The 22583-nt window shown below is 34.1% G+C and overlaps 2 protein-coding genes across 2 annotated transcripts; one reads left to right on the top strand and one right to left on the bottom strand.

The window, feature by feature from the left end:
- Positions 1–7385: 7385 nt before the first annotated feature.
- LOC104119013 (thioredoxin H-type 2) lies at positions 7386–9346 on the top strand. The gene is made up of 3 exons (XM_009630404.4): positions 7386–7611; positions 8679–8801; positions 8947–9346. Exons 1-3 carry the CDS (start codon positions 7525–7527, stop codon positions 9091–9093), a joined length of 357 nt encoding a protein of 118 aa, XP_009628699.1. The 5' UTR covers positions 7386–7524; the 3' UTR covers positions 9094–9346.
- A 649-nt stretch (positions 9347–9995) lies between these two features.
- Positions 9996–16361, bottom strand: LOC104119004 (beta-galactosidase 3). Its single transcript, XM_009630395.4, has 19 exons — positions 15810–16361; positions 15621–15716; positions 15404–15516; positions 15249–15315; positions 15044–15136; positions 14793–14936; positions 14291–14379; positions 14105–14210; positions 13902–13989; positions 13484–13602; positions 13233–13397; positions 12906–13084; positions 12630–12739; positions 12437–12546; positions 11659–11769; positions 11460–11573; positions 11184–11386; positions 10730–11066; positions 9996–10607 (listed from the first exon to the last, which is right to left on the bottom strand). The coding sequence occupies exons 1-19, from the start codon at positions 15978–15980 to the stop codon at positions 10488–10490; spliced, it is 2535 nt and encodes an 844-aa protein (XP_009628690.1). The 5' UTR covers positions 15981–16361; the 3' UTR covers positions 9996–10487.
- Between the last annotated feature and the right edge of the window lie 6222 nt (positions 16362–22583).

Below are 22583 nucleotides of genomic sequence, written 5' to 3'. Positions count from 1 at the left end.
GGACCTTAAAGTTTTTATTTTATAGCCACTTTCTTTTTCTACAAGTACTTTGAAATTTTTAAAAGCAGCAAAAACTTCAGATTTTTGGTTCAAGAAATAAACCCAAGTCTTTCTACTAAAGTCATCAATGAAGAGTGTAAAGTATTTACTTTTACCAAATGAAGTGGATTGATTGGCCCACACACATCAGTGTGAACAAGCTGGAGCGGTTTAGTTGATCTTGACATGGCTTCCTTTGGAAAACTCCTCCTTGCATGTTTTCCAAGAAGACAAGCTTCACATAATTGATTCGGATGGTATCCCATGCACCGTGTTCTTTTCTCCCATTGATTTGAGCACTTCAAAATTCAATTGCCCAAATCGCATGTGCCAACACCATGATTCATCTTGCACATTAGCCTTCATACACTTTGCATCAATTGTCTTAAGATCTAGCAAAAAATAATCTATTCTTTGCCATATGCACTCTAACAATTAGAATTCCACTTAAATCTCTAAGCCAAAGATGCATATTTTTCATGTGGATGTCATATTCTTTTTCAAGAAGCTGGCCCAATCTCAAAATATTACTTTTTAATTTTGGCACATAATAAACATCTTGAATTAGCTTGTAACTACCATATTTAGAGGAGATCAGAATCGTACTTATCCCTTCGATTTGAATCTTTGAGGTATCTCCAAAGGACACATTACCTCTCACCGTTTTATTGATCTTCACAAACTTCTCTTTGCATCCACATATATGATTGCTTGATCCATTGTCCAAATATCACAAGCTACAATCATCCTTGTCTTCTTCCTTGAGTGCCAGCAACAACATTGACCAATCCTCTTCTTTTTTGTCGTCAACAAGGTTAGCTTTTTTTTTTCAACATTGTTACGACATTCCCAAGGGTAATTACCAAATTTATGACAATTATAACATTCAATTTTGGATTTGTCATACCTTTGTCCATTATTTTCTTGGTAGTAGCTACGTCCTCTTCCTCCTCTATGTCCACGACCGTGACCTCTGAATGTCTGGTGGATTTTAACTTCATTGTTGAAGTTGTTACCGTTACTTCTTCCTCTTCCATGACCGCCACGGCCTCATCCGCGTCCATTCCCTCGATAGCTCTTTTCACCTACATAATCCTTGAAGGATGCTTGAGTTTTAAGAAGTTGCTCCAATGGCACTTCTTGTCTCCTTTTGATCTTTTCTTCGTAGGCCTGTAAAGAGCCCTCCAATTGCTCTACCATCATAGAGTCTAAATTTTTAGACTCCTCAATAGCACACACAACAAAATTAAATTTAGGTGTTAAAGTGCGAAGGATCTTTTTTACCACACGGACATCTTCTATGTCCTCCCCATATCTTCTTAGTTGATTTACAACAACCTTCACTTTTGAACAATAATCCGAAATGCATTCGGATTCTTTCATTTTTAAAACTTCAAAATCAGCCCTTAGAGTTTGAAATTTTACCTTACTCACCTCGTCAACTCCTTGAAGAGAATTTTATAAAATCCCCCAAGCTTCCTTTGAGGTGGTAGCATCTGCCACCTTCTCAAATATGGCATCATCCAAACATTGGTGGATGAGCGTGAGGGCTTGTTGATCCTTCTTCCTCGTCTTTGCCAAGACCTTTTTTTTATTTTGAGGCAGAACTTTCTCATTATTGGGTTTTGCATACTCTTTGTCTACGATTTCCCATATATCCTGAGAGCCAAGAATGACTTTCATACGTAGACACCATTTCTCATAATTATCTTTTGTGAGACGGGGGTACTGAAAAGATAGCAGACCATTATTCGCCATTGCTCTAATACCACATTGTTGGAAAAAATAATAATCCAGCTCAAAAATAATATCCACAGAAAATAATAATAACACAAGAGAGTAACAACGACACCAACTCTTTTAACGAGGTAAATACAATACCTGAGCGGAGCAATATTACAACTTAGTAGTGTCAAGAAACTACTATAATTTTGAAAGAAATAATATTTTTTATTTAAGATACCTCACTACAATATTACTGACACTCACTATTTATCTCACAGACTACAATCTGTGGATTACTCTTTCTAACTTCTATTACTTCTCTTTGTTTTTGGTGTGTCTTCAATGAGGAACGAATAGCTCCTTTTATAGGCACAATTGTCACCGACCCAACCAATCAGATTGGTTCAATAATTTGCAAAGTCCAGCGCGCCAACTTTTGTAAATTTTCTAGCCGCCTAATTTGTCTTCTCCAACTTTTTCATCTTTTTCTTTATTTCCTTTATGGGTCCCACAGGTGTTGCGACAGTTCCACTAACGTTGGAAGTTTTCTTCTCCGGCATTTTCTCCGGCGAGGTAGTACTTCTTGGATACATTTCTTGTTTTTGTTGTTAAAGTTTTAGTAATTTCAGTTTTTGTAGGTTTATTTGATTTTCTATATGATCATCTTTTGATGAATTAGGTATTGTTGAATTTTTGGTTTTAGTTTTTGTAGGTTTATTTGATTTAGGTAGATTTGGCATTATGTATAATTTAATTATATATTTCTCTGGGTATGCATATGTGATTTATTGGTAACACATATCTAAGAATTTGGTGTCATTTTAGTTTTCTCTATAAGAAAAAAATAACACCATTGCCTTGAATTTATCTATGGAATGATATATTAACTTTATAGTTTATTAATTTTAATTGTATTAACTACTTATAGTTTAAAACTTTAATGTAATGTTTGTTGTACTAGGTTCTTTATTTCTTGTTAGTTTTACTATTGGAATGATATTAAATTTAAAATTTATTGATTTCAACATCAAAATTAATTTTGTAGAATTGAGGAATCGTTAGTCATGTGTTGATTTTATGAACATTTAAGAAGTTATTCAAATTTAATTATTATAGTTAAAGACTTATATAATTTAGAATAGGGATTAATGTGAGATTTCGAGTGTTAAAAAATATTAATTTAAAAAATAAAATATATATTAATTAAAGTGTTTTGGCACAATGATACGTATATATCTAAAAGGAACCTTTGAAAGAATATATCTTTATAATTAGTTTAAATAAATCACATTGTTTTAAATATCTCATTTCTAGTTTTTTATTTATGTAGATGGAATTTGTGCATCGTAGATCGATGTATAATAGGAATCATCCTAATCGTGTAGGGTTGAGGGATGAATTTATTGAGATAATTTGCTTTTTCAAGGATTACACAGATAAGTTATTTTTTCAAGGATTTGTGTTCTAGCACGTTGAGGGTGGAGAACCTAACTTGCATGGAGAGTAACATTATCCTAACTTTAAACAAGCCTCTTGATTTTTTTGATGTAATGGAACATCTTTCAATTCACCTTGCACAAGAGGCACGACTTGGAGGACCAGTTCAATGTAGATGGATGTATCCCTTCAGAAGATAATGATATTTAATGACATCTGTTTTTATTATATATGTTAACTTTAATGCAGATTGTTTTCATCCTATCCGTCTACACATTTGGTTGTGGATTCTATGAAGCCATTTTATCAAGAGCAGTGGAATTCTTGGATACAGATACCGTACAACATCATAGAGCAAATGTGGACATCTGCTTTTATTATATATGTTAACTTTAATGCAGATTGTTGTCATCCTATCCGTCTACACATTTGGTTGTGGATTCTATGAAGCCATTTTATCACGAGCAGTGGAATTCTTGGATACAGATACCGTACAACATCATAGAGCAAATGTGGATCAATTTAGGATAAAAAATATATTAAATTTATTTAATACTTATTGTCTTCATCTAATGTTATTTTTTATATTGCAGACAAAGTGTACATGTCAGACCCCACTTGTGGAATTACGTTGAGTCTGTTATAGACAAAGTGTACATGGCATCCTCAGTATCATAATGAAATAAATGTTATTTTCGAGAAGAAGGCTGCTAAGTAGATTAAAGATACTTTGTTCGCTGCTCAGAATGCTGGTAAAATATCGGAGTGGTTAAGAGAAGATGTTTGGAATAAACTTCTTGAGAAGTGAAATACTAATGAATGGAAGAAGAAGAATGAACAAGGAAAGGCAAATCGCGCCTCCAGTAAAGATGGCTCGTTGCACACATGATGTTCGATTAGTTATGCGGCCCATAAACTAAGAATCTAAGATTTTAATTACTTATGAAATTTTTCTTAGTTTTACATATAGAATATTACGATTGTTATGACTAACTCATACTTTTTGTTATGAAGGAAAAATAAATAGGGCGAGATGTGACTCATGCTGAGGTGTTTGAGGAGATGCATAAGAAAAAGAAGGACGGTACAAGAGAACACTGAGTGGAGCCGCGTGCGTCGGACACATATGTAAAATACTAACTTTAAAATTATTTAGTTTTTATTAATATTAGTTTGTTTACATAATAGTTATGTTTTTATTTCAGGAAGAATGACAACAAGCTCAGTTTCCTTCAACTCAACCAACACCTGATGATATGGCTTTATAGTGGATAGAGTTAGCGAGTGGAGTAAACAAAGGCAGAGTCTACGGACTTGGAGTACGCTGACCTACAAGTTATCCAAACTCATTCTTAGCCGGTGCTTCTACTTCAAAAAATCAAGAACAGATGGAATCTATGAGAAAATAACTTCATGATTTGAAGCAATAATAGAACGCACAATTCATGAACAAACATGGGCATGATCTATCTGATGATGGAGATGAACATACTGAATCTGATGTGTAGTCTTTTAGGTGTATGATTTGGTTGAGTGTTAAACTTGATTGTGAGAGACAAGATTTCATTTAAGACTACTTTGATTAAAGTTTTTGAACTTGAATATGGGTTACTATTTGAATATTTTTATGCCCAAAATTGTTAGGTTTAATGGATTGATAGTTTGTTATTTGAATTTTATGATTTAAAATTGTGATATTGGTTGGCATGATTGATTGGTTGTTGGTTTGAATATTGTTATTATTTGACAGGTGTTGTAGCTCAAAATTGAGCAGAATTCTGTCCAGTTTTACAGAAAATTCCGACTGATTTCCGACAGAAACCTTCAGACATTTGCCTAGTTTTTCTAAAAACTTTTCCAGATTTCCGACCAAATCGGTCGGAAATGATAATTTTTTTTAATTTTTACGACGGTTTCAGTCGGAAAATTAAAAGAATTTCATTTTTTATTTTTTAATTTCTGGACGAATCAGTCGAAAATATAAAATAAATATTTATTTTTATTTAAATAATTACGACATATTCGGTCGGTAAATTTTCGACCACTGTGATCGGAAATTTAAAAATAATTTGGTTGTCTAATCTTTTAAACAGTCCGACCACTTTGGTCGGAAATTACCGTCGAATTCGGTCAGAATTTATTTTTCGACCAACCAATTTTGCTCGAGAAGTAGTCGAAAATCAGGAATTTACGATCGTTTTTTGACGGATTTTGTGGTCGGAAATCAACCATTTTCTAGTTGTGGTGTATGTTTCTCTAGCAAACACGTGACAGTGATAACATGGTGAAGAATATCGGATACATGCATGTGACGGATATTATGTTAATTCCGAGGACATAAAGGTCAGGGAAGAAAATTTGAAAGGAAGTACCGGTTGGAAAGAGTAGTATTAAAGGAAGAGCTGTTACAGAAAATCATACTCCATCCGTTTTAATTTATATGAACCTATTTTATTTTTAGGGTGCGCCCAAAATAATGATCCCTTTTCATATTTGGAAAGAATTTAACTTTATGCAATGATTTATAACCACACAAAATATACGTGCTTCATTTTACACCACAAGTTCAAAAGTCTTCTCTTTCCTTAAACCCTGTGCCTAGTCAAATAAGTTCACATAAATTGAAACGGACCCAAATGTTATGCAGCCATCAAGAGAGGTTTTAATTCATCTTTAAGAGGGCGTGATTTGAGGATATTGTATCTTCATATTTAACTATAAATAGCAATATTTGTACTCATTGAAAAGAGGAAAAACTAGAATTACAAAGGCTATTATTCTTTCTTCCAGTTACTCTTAGTTCCGATGGAAACAATCTATAATCCATGCTTGTTTATCCATGCTTGTTCTTTCTTTAATCATCTCTATCATTTTCTTTATTCTTTGTTGTATCATTTATATCAATGTTTGCAAGTAATATTTCAGAAGCTTTTCCCATGCTCTAACTGCGGTAGCTACAGTATTGGCCACCACTTTAATATGTGGAGTAGTATCCGATGCCAATTTCATCACTGAATAAAATAAAACACCAGAGCAGTCCATAAATGTCATGTTGTATAACTTTGGGGGCATTCTAGAGTGATCAGTCTGAATTTTGTGTTAAAACTATCAGCCAAAAGAATAGCCTGCAATGGTGCACGACCCAATTCCCCTTCTGCATCTTCTCCCCCATTCCTCCACTTCTGTTTCCTCCCTTCTTAACCACCATACTGCTTAATCAAACACTAATTATGTCGCGCGTAAATAAAAATCTCCAAACCTAGATGGTTATTACCAAAAAAGTAAAACAACTGCAGAAACCTGAGCAAGCGGTAAACTAAAATTAACAAACAAAGGTTTACTCCCTCCATCTCATATTAATAGTGGTGGTTACTAAAAATAGTTATCTCAAATTATTTATCACTTTAGAAATTCAAGACAAAATTAATTATCTTTTTTTAACCTTTAGTAATAATTATCCTTGAAGATTACAAACACTTAACTTTGTTTAAATACCAATGAAGAAAGATTAAATATTAAGACATGAATAAGGATAAAGTAGTCAAAATCTCATCCTAATTAATTTTTTTAAGGGGCGTGTTCAAGAGAATCATGACAGATAATATGAGACGGAGGGAGTAAGAAAAAACTAAGTGGGCGTTTGAACATAAGAACTGTGAAATTCCAGGAAAAAAAAGTAAAATAAAAATTCAAGTAAAAATGGTATTTGAAAATTAGAGTTGTGTTTGGACATGAATACAATTTGGAGCCGTTTTTGAATTTTTGTGAGTGATTTAAAATTTAAAAAATAGTTTTTTGGAGTTTTTCAAATTCTCGAAAAATTTTGAAATTCTATTTCAAGTGAAATTTGAAATTTTAATGGACAAATATTGATTACGAAAAAAAGTAAAAAAAAAATCCAAAAAAAGTGAATTTTTTAACGGCCAAACGGGCCCTAAAACTCGGGCGTGAAAGAATGAAAGACAAAGTAGGGTATTGGCCGGAGATTTGGAGTTACATAATTGGGTGAAGGTAAAATAGAAATATTAAAAAAATGAGAACCGTAGCCGAATACGAAACAAATCACAGCAGAATATATTTTTACCAAAAAAAGCAAACAACTATTAAGAAAAGATATTTTGTTTCCATCCACAATAGGAACTAGAATAATAAAAAAAGAGTCCGAGTAGGGACAAATCTGTAAATGTGTAGAAACTTCTTTTTTCCACCCTAAGCTAAGCCAGCCTATATATAAGGGAGAGGGTCGCTCCAATTGCACAAAGCTTGCTTGTTTGATAAGCTAATTGATTTTTCGTGAAAAAAAAGAAGAAGAAATCCAGAGAAATGGCAGAGGAAGGACAAGTCATCGGCGTCCACACGGTTGATGCATGGAACGAGCATCTCCAAAAGGGAATTGATGACAAAAAACTGGTAACCCACTCTCGTCTTTTCTCTGTCGTTTCTACGTTGTTTTGCTGATTCTGTTGGTTATTTTTTCGTTTTTGCGTTTGCCTGTATGATTAGTGGTTCGTTGTACTTTTTCTCGTATGTTAATTACGGATCAGATCTGGATTAGCCGTGGATTTGTCTCAGTTTAATTTATCGTCTTATTTCTTGTTGTTATAGATGTCTTTCTTTTTTACTTGGTTGGTCTTCGGAGGGCTGAGCTTTTGTCGATATCGGTAATTGCCGTCTGTCTTTTTGGAAAAAAACTATGGAAAAAGAAAATCAGGTTCTGTCCTTAGTATCAGCAAACACGACGTTCACTTTCGCTGTGACGTTTATCTGTGTTTTCACGTTGTCTCCGATATGAGGATATATTGAATTTTTTATAATAATTTTTCACAATTGACTTTTTTTGTGACTGACAATGGAGGCATATTCCATGTCTATCCACAATAAAAAAGAAATAAACCTTTCTGGTTCAGCCTTGTTTCGAGTACATCAATGGCGTTCCAGGCTTCTAGCATGACAAATTAAAAAGTCATGTTTTCACCGGGATAACATGACTTTTACCGCGAGGACAAAAGTTGTTTTTTTTACAAGTATTGAACTTTTGCTCCGTATTGCTCGCCTTAAATAAACATTATTATTAGTTTTTAGTATTCAAAAATATTACAATATCATTTTCGTATCTTGTATATGCAATTGTCATGTGCCCTCTACTTGTATATCCAGCTTAAAAGATATCCAGAAAATGACCCAAAGGTACCAAATGTATCCTACGTGCTTTAAAATATATGGTCAACCACATCAGCTTCTTGAGATCTGCACCGTAAAGCTTCTTGCTTATGATGCCTATTTTCCAATCCGATCCAGTACTATATCATGGTTCGGTAAACCTTTCCTTAATTATGGGGATGCAAACATAAGCAAGTTGTATGTGCGTTAACTGTTTAAGGGTAACTAGTGACCTAGTTAAATACATGTAGCCCTCTGTTTTCTATTTCCTTCGGATTCTCTATTACTTCAATTTGCTCATATTACTTCTGTTGCAGATAGTTGTGGACTTCACTGCTTCTTGGTGTGGTCCCTGTAAGTTCATTGCCTCATTCTATGCAGAGTTGGCCAAGAAGATACCCACTGTTACCTTCCTGAAAGTGGATGTGGATGAATTGAAGGTAAAACTATTGAGCCAAACATTTACAATATGTTTGGTGACTTATAACCAACCCCATTAATGTTATATGGTCAACAACTTAGGAATTACATTTCTTAGTACGAATGGTCTATTATAAGTATTGATGTCTTATTTCCTTGTAGCAGTCGGTAGCTACTGACTGGGCTGTGGAGGCAATGCCAACTTTCATGTTCCTCAAGGAGGGAAAGATTGTTGATAAGGTGGTAGGAGCCAAAAAAGATGAGCTGCAGCAGACCATTGCCAAGCACATCAGTAGTACCTCAACAGCCTAATAATATGCTTTACTCTATGTCATATTTGCGCTTGGTTTAGTGACATCTATCTTAATATTAGCAAGAATAATTTAGTATCTGTTGGATATTACAATTTCTTACTAGTAAGTCAATATCTATCTGTAGTTTGATCTGTTCCTTATCCAATCAAAAGTTGATTTCTTGCCCTTATTCATGATTTTATTTAAGAAATCGAGACTTCTCCAAATGGGTGCGTTCGATTTGAATTAATGAATGCAATTAAGTTTGAATATCCCATTTCCTCTTACCGTGTAATGTGTATAATACTTAATAGTATAGTAGTTTTATCAAGTCTGATTCAAAAACTTGAAATCATCTCCCCATGGCGGAGAATGTAATAGCCGCGAACAACATGCATGGAGTGCCAGGACTATAAACTAAGAGCAGTTCAGAGGACAGAATTCGGATAATGTGATTTTCAAGTCATGAACAATTCTTTGGTCCAGCAGAAAATGTTGCACCCAAATAGAGTATTTCAGTTGTAGATGGTTGATATAGTTAACTTCAAATAGTTTTGGTAGCTGGAAGCATAATTCTTTGATTGAAATTTATCTTTTTTAAGAGACTTCGACTAGCACTAATTTAAGGTTGCTAGATCAGAAACCAAAACTTGAACTGCTGTCCACTCATCTTTTTCTCCTTCAAACTGAAAGTGACACATTGGCCCTCTTTGGTATAAGAAGATTTGTATAATCCAAACAAGCAGTAATCACAGCAGCTACAGTAGAAGGATTCAATCCACAAAGAAATGGATGCACGGTTCAAACCAGAACACTGGTACCCTATAACAAAACCCTCAAGTGAGTCCCAGTACTTAACATTTGTAGCATTTAACATTATCATCTCCTATGGCACTGGCTGCATGAAAAGGAAAGAAAACATGGATGTAAATACACTTTTCCATTGAATTCTTTCTAACAACTGCACAATACAGACAATTATAAGGGTCATACTAGGATCCGTTCCTAACATGAACCTAAGGGGTTTGATTTTCCCAGGAAGACAAGCTATCACACTGACTAAACAGTACATAACAACGTAACGACGCTTATCTGGTCCACATTTCCAGTATAAAAGCAGAAAGGGGCCAGACTGCATTCTATGATGGAAGTTGCATTTTGGAACTCCCAACGTCTACAAACTCATCTATAATATACTATCTTCTCAGAGTCCCCTTCAGCACCCCAATATTAAAACTATCTAATGAACTCATATCAGAAATTTTCCTCAAATAACAGAAGCATTCGTCAACCAAACTACTACCTCCTATTTCCTAAGCTCTCACTACTTTATTCTTACCTCTCACTAGTATTTTCCTCATGGGTGTACACTATGTCATGCAATATTTGAACAATTTTTTTCTTTTGTACTCTTCAATTCTGGGTTGGCGTACAATGTGCTTCTACAGACAACCGCTTCAATACGTTAGGGCAGGGATCTCCGAAGTTGCTATTTGCTATTGTCACAGCACACCTTTGGCGTCCTAGACATTTCTGGAAAAGTTAAAGAACAAACTCTGTGAGTCGTAAGATGTTAGGTGGCCAAGTGGTCAAAATAAAGTGAACCACCTTTTCTTGTCCCTGTCAACTGCTAACAAAATAAGACGAAAGGGTACCTTTTCTACAACAGCATATGAGGTAGGAGCATGGCAAGTTCCTTGCTGGAAGCTCCCACAGGTTCCAAGAGGAGTTCCAAAGCTCGCAAATTTAATGGAGGAAATAGACTGACCAGGAGCGCAGTGAATGCGGACTTTAGGTAGGTGAAACTCTTCCGTTCTGCCATAGTTTTCTATTTGCCAATTCTTAATATTTGGATGATATTCAGCAACATCGGCACAAACGCTGCTGACTGTTCTCTTCACAAGAGAAATTCTTGAGGGATCTCCCCCTAGTTCTTCAAAAAGCACCAACAGATTTTGAGTGGGTTTTAACCAAGACCGAGGAACATGGTACCTGAAACAATAAAATCTTTAAGTTGCCACTACGAGGAACTCCAGCTTCTAGTTGTTAATGGTATATGTGAAGCTAAGTATCAGAATGCAGCATATAAGCTGCGAAGAGCTGGTTTACCATTTTTGAGTTGGTTGCCCACATCCAAATTGACATTTTGGAGGCCGAAAATTTCCAGAATAATGGCAACCATTGCAATCTCCAGTAGCATATGCTGTCCAATATCTACCAATACTCTGGCCATTAATCCATACTTGACCTTTACCCATACTGCTCATGTCCAAAGCCAATGGCTCATCTCCATTGGGTGTATTGAAGTAAGCCTGCAATATGATGAGTTGTAAGATACAACTACACTCACTTAGATGTTGGAATATATTTCTCCTAATTTCATACCTTATGCCATGTTAAAGGTTGTTGTCTCTGTGCAATTAATGAACCCTGCATCCAGTCAACAGCAGAAATACCATTTGGAGAAACAAGATTCATGGCCTCCCCTTTGAGCCCAACCTGTTAGTAAGTCCAAATTAGTGATAGAGGTTGCAGTTGAAATACTTGAGTATTGATTGAACAATAGTGCTGTAATTTAGATTACCTGATATGTCCACTTTGCCCAGGACAAGTCCCATTTTCCCTGGTCTAGGCCATGAACTGCAACAGGACCCAGTACTCCAGTGCTCCATGTTTCAAAATGTCCACCCATGTTCTTCAGAAACAAACAGAACCTTAAGATTTTAGGGTACATTGAAAAATGTATACATGACCTCAGTACTGTAAATAGGCTACAAATTGTTGCTTCGAAATATCAGCGATGGTGATGACAATAGCTACAGTCACACTGAGGAGCTGGTTTCCTTTCCCTTCCTTTTCTGATAAAACTTTTACCTATCCCTTTATTGATTTCCACATAGGTATATATAATCAAAGAATGCGCAATGGCCTCTTACACTGCAAGGTAAGCAGCATGAAGCTGTATTTGTCTTGTCCTCTCAAGTTTCAAGCCTTTGCCAGACCCAGCGAAAAGAAGGGGAAAAAACTTGTCTATCAATTATCATTAACTCTACTGAAAGTAGGCATTAACGGATGCTCAATAGTTTTAAGCTATGCATAATTTTAATGAGCTCTCTCAGATTTATTACTTTCTTCACTTCCTGGTACCTGCATTTGGTTTTTCACTAGCATAGTAATTACTGGTACTATAGTTGATTAGTGATTCTGGTATAGGTTAGTGATGCTACACACTTATTGTTCACTTCACTGGGAGCTATTTGAACCATAGAAATTTCTTTTATTTGCTGTATGAGTTATTTGAGTTTGAGTTGATCTCAAGTAGGCACGCTATTTGGAAGACTGAAGGTGAGGATTAAACTAACCGGCAGTCCGACAGCCACGCTAAGCAGTGAAATTCTGTTTGTGCCAGCACGAAGGTTGACTTTTCCTTTAAATACGAATCTCCTATTCTTCCTCGTCCCAAATGCAGAACCTATAACATGTGTAGGATAAAATTAGTCAAGTGTAAGCAGACTTTGTAGATAACTTTTGATGGGAAAATATTGATTGCATTACCTGAGAGTTGTCCATTAATAAACACATGGAGAGCATGGCCTGTTGACTCGACTATAAGAGTAGGGAGCTCTCCACCATGTAGGAAGGACTCAGTTGAACTAATATCAACACTGTACTCAGGGGAAACATGTATACATATGTCACATAAAGCTAGCATTTCAGGTCACAACTCTTAAATAGCAAAGAAATAAAGCATCACTGGTAGGCAGGCAATCCAATCCTCCAGAGAAGTAAATTGAGACAGGTTCAAAAGCACAAATACCAAACTAAACTCACCTAGTTATGTACCACAAATAGTCACTTGTATCTCTGGTAACGTTTATTTGTTCCAAGAGACCAAAAGATCTAATTGATGAGCTGTCATCCAGTGCAGATATATCTTCATTGTAACTTTCCCAAGATAGCATCTCCGAATTAGTTGGTAGCATTTCCATCTTTGATGTTTGAACTCCAACCTGCACATAGAGTTTGAGAGCAGTTAAATCCTTGCTATCAGAGTTCTTTTGCAAGTAACGTGTAGGAACTCAAACTTTTAGAAGAAGCTAAAGCAGCTAATGAGTATTATTGAATGTACACAAGTTTCCGAGCAGGTGTATTACGTACTTTGGCTGTGTTGAAGACTACATTTCTGCAGTCAGGAAGGATGCTAATGGACCAAGGAGGCAAATTATAGTGCATGTTGTTGAACATTACTCTTGCAGCAGATTTCCAGTCATTGTTTGACAGGAAAGCAGCACAATCCCCCGTCTCTGAAGAGTACACGTATGCCTACAGTAACAGCAAATATTCAATGAGAAACTGCTGATAATGAGCCACGGCAACAAGATCAATGACACCAATGCAGAATTTTATACCTGTTGAAGGTTTCCTAAGGATGTGATTGCTGGATCTGCAGAAACTAAGGCTTTCTCACACATCTTGACAGCTCTATGAAGCTCCTTGAGATGACCATATTTTGGCTGTCTTATTAGACCTGTCAAACGAAAGGGGCATTGAAGAGTTATTTTCTCTTTCAGTTAAGTGAATTGCCAAATGATACAGTCAAATTATTATGTTGCAATTTTCTTTCAGCACACACAAATTAGAGAAAGGATGACGCACAAAAATCCTTATAGCATGAGATATCAGCGAAGTAAAATGGTTTCATCAATCATTCCACAATTTCAGAGACCAACAAAACTTTTTTTTGTAGAATATTCAGGACCCGTGAAATTAAATTTACACGAGAACAGGTGACAACCAACTACAAGTAAACTAAAGCTCTACACTCACCGTACTCATCAATTGGAGCATCATAGTCGTAGCTAGTAGTGATGAATGGGCCTCCTGCGGATCGTCCAAAGTTCGTGCCCCCATGGTACTATTAGGCAAAAAGAGGAAATGTTGTTACAATAAGAGACTATATATACATGCTTTCGATCTATTAAGAAATATATATATCACACATTTATTGGAACAGCTGAATGAAAACTAACCATGTAATAGTTAACAAAAGATCCTCCTCTTTGTATAAATTGAGCTACAGCAAATGCCAAATCCTGAACTGGCCTCTGATGAAGGGTACTGCCAAATTCCGAGAACCTTACAAATGCATTTGAAATCGAGTCAAACATGACCTGATTTCCTACATAATCAAAACTTGAAGAGACAAGATTACATACCAACCACTCCAAGCCTCAGTCCAGATTGCAGGTTTGTATGGTTTGTTTGGGAAGAAATTATCACAGTAGAAACCATTACAGGTATTAATCTGTTATCAACAGCAGGAAAAATTATGTAAGACGTTATGGAATTGTTTGAGGAGCCTAAAGAGTTAGACCGCAAATTTATGGATTTTATTAGAGGCTGGAGCAAACCAATAGAGGTTAAGAGGAGTAACAACTTTTTGGTGCATACTAGAAGGCGTAAAACTATTCTACACTATCAAGTCACTTAAAAGCTAATTATAGGTAAATTTTATGGAAAGCATGAACTGGTAAATGGCAAGTGATTTGTTATAGCAGGTAAACCTACATTGACAAATGAAGATCTTTTATATTGTCGGTTTATTATAAGTTAAACTAAACTAAAATTATTTTTTCCTATAAATAGAACAATGCCGACTGACTACTACTGTTATGCCAAATGAAAGAAGGAGAAGCTCTAACAACTGAGTTTGCATACCACAGGATCTGGGGCATCTTCTTCTTTGCACATGACCCAGGGGACACCTGTGTCCAATCCAACTGCCATATTTGCTGCCCATGTTGAATACTGATGGCCTGTTGCTCCAAGTGCCTTGGCTTGCGGCCCGTACTCATTCTCAATCTGCAATAGCAGCAGATCAGACAGAGCGAATTGAACTAGGTTTAGTTGAATTTGGCTTCAGCAAACACAAGAATAGCATAATGAACAAATTGGAGTAAAAGATATACCTGGGATAGTATGATTGGACCACCCTGAGACTCGAATAGATTATGACTCTTCATCAAGTTAACTATTTTCTCAGCATACCCTTTCATTGCATTCTGTCATGACCATAAAATAAATAAACTTTCATTAACAACCCACCATATAAAATTGATAAATCTTCTTCAAATGCTAATTTTATTTTTATTTTTTTCAGGGGGAAATTGAGACCTTGAAAGGTTCATTATCTGCTCTGAAGCTAATGCCTGGTACATACTTCAGCCATACTGGAAACCCTCTGTAGAATTGACAGTAAAATTAGTACAAGTATGAACTTACCACTTGTCTTTAGATCTAAACAAGAGCTAAAAGAAGAAGAAATGTACCCAAAATTCCACTCTGCACAAACATAAGGGCCAATTCTAAGATGAGCATAGAGGCCTGCTTTCTGAATTGTCTTTATAAACCTCACAAGGTCATATCTTCCTTCAAAATTGTACTGAAAACCCCACAAAGAATATGAAAAAAGATTTAATCTTTGAGCACAAGACATGACTAAAAACAAGCTAATTGTAAAGAAATAGTAGTAGAGAAATGAAGTACATTGCCAGGAGAAGGCTCATGAACATTCCAAAACACATAGGTTTCAACCACATCCAAACCTCCTTCTTTGGCCTTGTTTATCAGATCTTCCCACATCTACAAAACCACATTTTGAACCTAACTTCATAAACACTTTCACACTAAAATACAAGAAGACAGAGAGTATAAAATGGGCAGGAATTGGAGTACCTCAGGTGTGCTTCTTGGGTAATGTATAGAACCAGAAAAAAGTAATCTCCTTTGACCATTAATGACAATGGCTTTCCTATCATAGGTAACATCACACTGAATCAACTCACAACTGATAAACAACACTATACACCACAGCATAACCCACTTCTGAACTGAGTTAACCTCCATTATTCCAACTCCTTCTTGCTCTGCACCTTACAAACACATCCAAAGAAAACTTTGCTTTTGGGTGGAGGGAATTTTGAAGCAAGATCAAGAATCTTGGAGCAAAAAGCTAATAAAAGTGGGGGGAAATGTGGAGGGGTGGGCTTAATTGCAATGTGGGTGCACTACAAGTCAGTCCACTTTTGCTTTGAACAGCACCACACCACACTGCTTCTGTCCAAGTAATTGCCTCTTTCTCCACCTCAAAACTATAGTTGCAAGTCTTGTAAGTGTAAACACAAATTATATATAGAGACAGTTGTAATGTAATGTACAGCTTTAATTCACTATTGCCGAGAGAAAATAAAAGGAGAGAGAGAGAGAGAAAGTCATCAGTGCGTGACTGTGAGCTCAACACTCAAAAAGAAGTAAAAATAGTTTACTAATAAGTTAAAGCACATAGTAGTAAAAGAAGCTGACAAACAGAAAAAAGAAGAGGATTATCATGTGTAAATCTAAGAGGCTTTCCCACTGTTTTCTTTTTCTTTTCTTTTTTTTAATTTTGTGGGTACTTGCTTTCAAATTATTATTTTTACCATAAGAGTTTTAGCATAATTAGTAAAGTTGTACCATCTGATTAGGAGGTTACGAATTTGAACTGTAGAAATAGTCTCTAATAAATAGATTCTTGTGGTTCGAACCTTATTTATATCTCGCGCATAGCATACATTGAGCTGTCCTTTTTTACATTGCATAATCAAAAGGAGAACGCTTGTTATTTTAAAAAACAAAATTTTATTTCCTGGACTCGAAGCGAAGATCTATGGAAATTATTTATCTTACTACAAATCATAGTGGTTTTTTTGCTTTTTATTATTGGTTGAAATTAAAGTATAAGGTTGGAATGGAGGGAGAGAGTGACTCTGGCGCATTAATGAAATGAGTGCAGGATTTGCGGGGTTATTATTTAATAAGGTTAAAATTGGTGGCTAGATTTGTTTTCAAAAATCTTTGTTAAGCCTTTTTAAATGTTTTGCTTTGCAGATAAGGAGTCGTATTTTAAGTTTTTGTTACAGGAAGCAATGTTATTCAGTTACCTGTTTTTCCTAGCTGTCACTGCAGATGGTCAAACTATACATGTGATACTTAGATCCGCAGAATTTTAATTTCACGTCTCATTTAATTGTTATTACTTGACATTAATTAAAAATGAAATCCATGATTCTTAATCTGACCTAAGGACAATATTTTAAATGATTTGAAAATTTAAACTTTTGAGTTTTGAATAACGGAATAGATTGTCAAGTGGAAGCATCAGTTTCACTTGATTTTTCCTTGTCAGAATGATTAGGAAATTTCCTAAATATTTTTGTATTTTTTCCAGTGAGAAGACAGAACTTCACTTGTATAACAATGAAGTGTTAAGAGTTGTAACCTTAGCATATAATCATCATTTTGCATCTAATTGTACTTTAAGTTATTCCATGTTATCATCTAAACTGGTTTTGATTTTATAAATACAAATTCTTACAATAATTTCTTCAGTTGAAACAAAATTCTATGTGTTAATCCATATTTGACTTAATACTCATTATGAGTTCAATATTTTTTAGTTGATTTAAGTAAATAATCTCACAATCAACAAAGCAAGTCCAAAATTCTTCTCTCTTTCCTTTTCCTTGTAAAATGTTTCGCCATTTGGAAGCGATTTGTTTTGATGATGAAAACTGCAAGCAAAGGGGAATTACTAACAAGTATTTGCGTGTCACTCGTCGTGACTTACCAGAAGCAAAAACACTTCAATTGTGATAAGAAAACGACAAATTAAATAGACTTAAAGCCAATAAACAATGAAAGCTTTCTTAGACGTAACAACCTCTTATATGTCATGTATACAGGTATTGAAGCCCTCACCGACACAACCATTGGTAGTACATGAATTAGATTTGTGTCAAAAAAAGAAGATAAGTAAAGTGTTGAAACTTAGTATATATAGACATGAATATCACTTCTCTAATAGTTTCAGCTTGCAATTAAATACTTTGGACCAAATTGGTTTGGTTAAAGTAGCAAATAAAAAGACAAGATACTAGCTAAGATACTTTGGACATCATTTTTCCGGATGTAGTGTTACAATTCAATTAATATAGTGTTAATTAAGTGAGAATGTTTAACTAAATATGAATAATAATTTAAACGAATGCTTTTACAATTAAAATAATTAAACGACTTTTTTCAGAAGTGTAGAAAATCTTCAAAAGACAAGATACTAGCAGTGACGAAATTAGGAATTTATTCAAGGGTATTCAAATTTTAAAAAAGTGAAAAAAAAATCGACAAAGGATATTCAATATGTGTTATATACTTCTAAACGTAATATTTTATCTATATACACAATACAATTTTTCGATGAAGGGTGGTCAATTGACCACTTTTAACCATGAGACTTCGCCACTGGATACTAGTATAGAAGAAGCATTATTCATTCACAAAAAAAAATGGTTTGGCCCTATTGACCGAATTGGCACCACAACTATAATCCATTTTAAAGCATACTACAGTACGTGTGAAGTTGCTTGGACGCCCTGTGGACTGTTACACTCGAAACTTTTTGGTTCGGTCATTTTCATTTCAGAAGAGTAAAGCTCAAACCTCTCTCTCTTCCCTTTGGCAATAACTACTCCTCTTTTAAAACCTAATGCAGTGCAGAGGTAGAGTTACAGCTTATTGCCATTATTTTCACGGATGTCGTTTTCCCAAAATCATGTCATTTTATAGTGTAATATAGCTCAAGAGCTGCCACGGCTATGGTTACTACTTACTACTTACCACTTACTTATGAGTAGTGTCAAACTTGGCTACCATTTTTCTAATCACTAACAACTAACACATGTCAACATTCCAATTCGTAAAATGTAATGGTGGGAACGAGTATTTGGAAATTCAAAAGCTATTCCACTAATTAAAGTTTCCTTCTTGTTTTTATTCTTTGCCCTTTTTTTAAAAAATAAAATAAAAAATCTTTTGTATCTTAAAGAGAGGTCCCCACAAGACCGGAGATAAGCTAATTTGCGTCAGTCAGGAAGTAGCACTATATGGTTCAACTCTAATAAGTATTTTATTTTAAAATTGCAATATAGCATAATGGAACAGAATTTTATGTTTATGATATTGAAGCTTTTACACGAGAATATATATACTTCTCCATTACCTGAAACATTGCATGAAAAGTCGCAATGCTTTCATGCTATGTTGCTACTCCTATCATAAAGTCAGATTGGATGAACAGAAATAAAATCAGGTTGTTATAACATTTTAAATTAAGTAAAATGTGTAACTTTAAAAAAATAAGATAAATGAGTAGTAGTGTAGTTCTTTTTTGGGTAGGTAATAAGGGAGAGTATACTCTCTCGGCTTAACATATCACTTAATCTGTACAAGTTAATTGGAAGTATCTAAATTAAATAAATAAATCGTACGGCACGGTACTTCCACTGCAGCTACAAATGATTCAAAGACACAATTCCACTGCAATGATAAAAATTAAGCAGCTAATCCTTCTTTAGTTTCATTTTTTTGGCGATATACAAAGCTTTTTTTCCTTCTTTATGCCAAGGTAAGTTAAAGTTACTAAAAAGATGTTGAGTAGGTCTATTAAATTTGGATAATGTAAGATAACACTAAGTCAATACACAAATCAAATAAAAAGCAATATATCTATACAAATAACGCCGTCTAGTTTATTATAACGATGGTGTCTGAATCAACTCTCATACATTTAGAGTCTTTTGTTACTTAGTTTAAAATATTTACAGAAAATATAGAAAAACCTCACAAAATTCAAAATGAGTAATGAATAGTGAGATGATCCCAATTAGCTTGAGAGTGAGGCATGATTATTATTGTAATTGTTGTTGAGTCAATAAACCTATCATTAGGGTGTATAAAGAAAATCGATAAATCGCACAAAACTGATAATCCGAGTCAAATCGGGAAAAAAAAACTGATTGTGGTTTGGTTTGACTTGGTTTGGTATTGGGAAAAAAAACCCGACCATAATTGGTTTGGTTTAGTTTTAACTAAAAAAAATCAAACCGAAACCAAACCAACCAGATATTACATTTATATAATTTTAAAAAAATATTTTATACATATAAATATTTATTCTAATGTAATTTATAAATATTTATTAAATATTTTCACAATTTTATCTTTTAACATAATATTTCAAGTTTTGGCTTAATATTTTTGAATGGTAAATAAAATTTATAGCGCATAAATGTAGTAACTCAAACAAAGTTCAGATCAATAATAATGCTAATAAAAGAAATTCAATTCAACACCAAGAATGACGATAGTTTGGATATCTATTTTTTAGTTTTACATTGGTTTACAATAAAAATGCATAGCTTAGTTTATCTTTTTCTTTAGTACTTAATTATATAATTAATACTAGTACTTATTAGCTATACTTATTTTAACATGACCTATATATAGTATTTTTATATTATGTTAATTTTCTTTATAGCTTATTAATCACCAATATTTGCTTTATGCAATTTTATTATCTTTGTTATTGAATATTTTAGTATAATGTTATGACTTATCTCATATTATTGTGTTATTTTCTTGAAAAATATATTATATAGTTGTATCTTACTACGACTAAAAAAATATTTGGAGCACAAGTTATATATTTTGTGCTATGAAGACTTTACTGGGAAAAAATCCGAAAATCCGAAAAAATAGAAGAACCCGAGAAAACCCGAGATTGAAAAATCCGGCTTTGTTGGTTTGGTTTGGTTTATAAATTTAAAAACTCGACACCATTAGTTTGATTTGGTAATTAAAAAATCCGAATCAACCCGACCTATGTTCACCCCAACCTATCATGATCAACCTACCCAAAACTTGTTTAGATCAACATGAACTTAATTTGAACAGGTCACATTATTCAAATTTAATGAATTAGACGAGTTACACTTTTACTCTCTCCTAAGTCCTAACCATGCCTAACCTCGCAAATAGAATTCATCCTTTATTCTCAGGTTGACCTTATACTAGTTCCTAACTACGAAGCTTAGGTTTCTACCAAACAATATATGGTCAATCTCACAACGAAAAGTAAGATTAGACGCTTGTTAAATGGTCTCTACACTTCTAATTGTCTGACAAAAAGGGCATTCTTCTAGTCCGTGGTCAAAGAAGGGAGGCAAATGGAATACTTAGCATGGGTTTGGACCTAAAAATTATAATTTTTGACAAAACAAATACTAGAATTAAGAGTTAAGTTAAAAAATAATATTTGTAATTTGAAATTAGGTTTGGACATGCATTTCACTTGAAAAAATATTGCAGTTTTGTGAGTGGAAAAATTATTTTTCTGAAAATTTTGAAAAACTACTCTTTGAAAAACTCATTTTAAAATTTTTTCAAAAATTTGCAAAATTTCAAAAATTTCATGGACAAGTACATTTTTGATTTTTTTTATTTTTTTTTTTTGAAAAAAGAAATCAAACGGGGCCTTAGTTGATCCAAGGAGAAGGCGCCAATTATTTCCCTTTTCCTTTAATTAATTGTTTGGATTAGTATCATTTAATTTGAGTGCAAATTGTAAATTAATAAACATTGGATACTAAGTGGTTGCTGCAGTCTTTTGAGAGTCAAAATAATAATAGTATAAAGCCTTTTTGTTGCTTTTGTTAACTTTTCCATTACGCTTTTTAAGTTTTCGACGGCGTGATGAACGGGCAGATTGCAGATTCTGTCCGCTATTGCTTATGGTTTATACTTAAAACAAGACATAACAACTTACAATTAAACTAGTCTCATTTACTAATTAATCACTACACTAAAAGCTCACTTTAGGCATTCTTATCGAATCTGTTCACATTTTAGTTTTAATGATTTTTTGCGACTTCAAGAATATATTAAGTTGGCATAATAATATCAGTAGTTGCTAATAAAAAAATTAAAAGAAAAAATTTCGTCCAGAATCAGTGGATAAATGTGACAGAGAAAATGACAAAAATTCTCAGCGATTAATTAAGCATGGGGATTTACCTAATTGATTTTTTGCTGACGTGTATGTTGCCTTCATGTCATGTTTTTTTGATTTTTCACCTGGTATACGGTATTCGTATTGGAGCTCGACTATATTCGGATTCGCACCGAGTAAGGCTTCATTCGGAGGAAAGCGCTCCATACCAAGGATTTTTCTACACCCACGACTCGAACTCAAGACCTTTCCAGTTCATGTCATGCTTATTTATTATTGTTACTCTCTTTGTCTCAAGAAAAAAGGTAGAGTCAAATACCTAGAGAGTCAACCCATTCAATTTTTTTTTATCACTATATTTTTATCTTTTCTAAATTAATATTGTTTCGCTCGATTCAGTTATTGTATTTTCATGTTGTGACTGTTTAGTACTACTTTTTCTTTTTCTCACATCCTGGGCCGAAACAGTCTCTATCCTTACTAGGTAGAGGTAAAGTATGTATCCACATTATCCTTCCCAAACCCCATATGTGGGATTATAATGAATTTATTATTATTGTTTTCTAAATCAATGTTAGAAACTACATAGGTACTAGAAAACACAATTTCGTTATAGTTGAAAATATTTT

This window comes from Nicotiana tomentosiformis, chromosome 2, assembly GCF_000390325.3.
Source record: "Nicotiana tomentosiformis chromosome 2, ASM39032v3, whole genome shotgun sequence".
In the NCBI taxonomy this organism is placed as follows: domain Eukaryota; kingdom Viridiplantae; phylum Streptophyta; class Magnoliopsida; order Solanales; family Solanaceae; genus Nicotiana; species Nicotiana tomentosiformis.
This window is presented reverse-complemented; position numbering and strand designations above follow the sequence as displayed.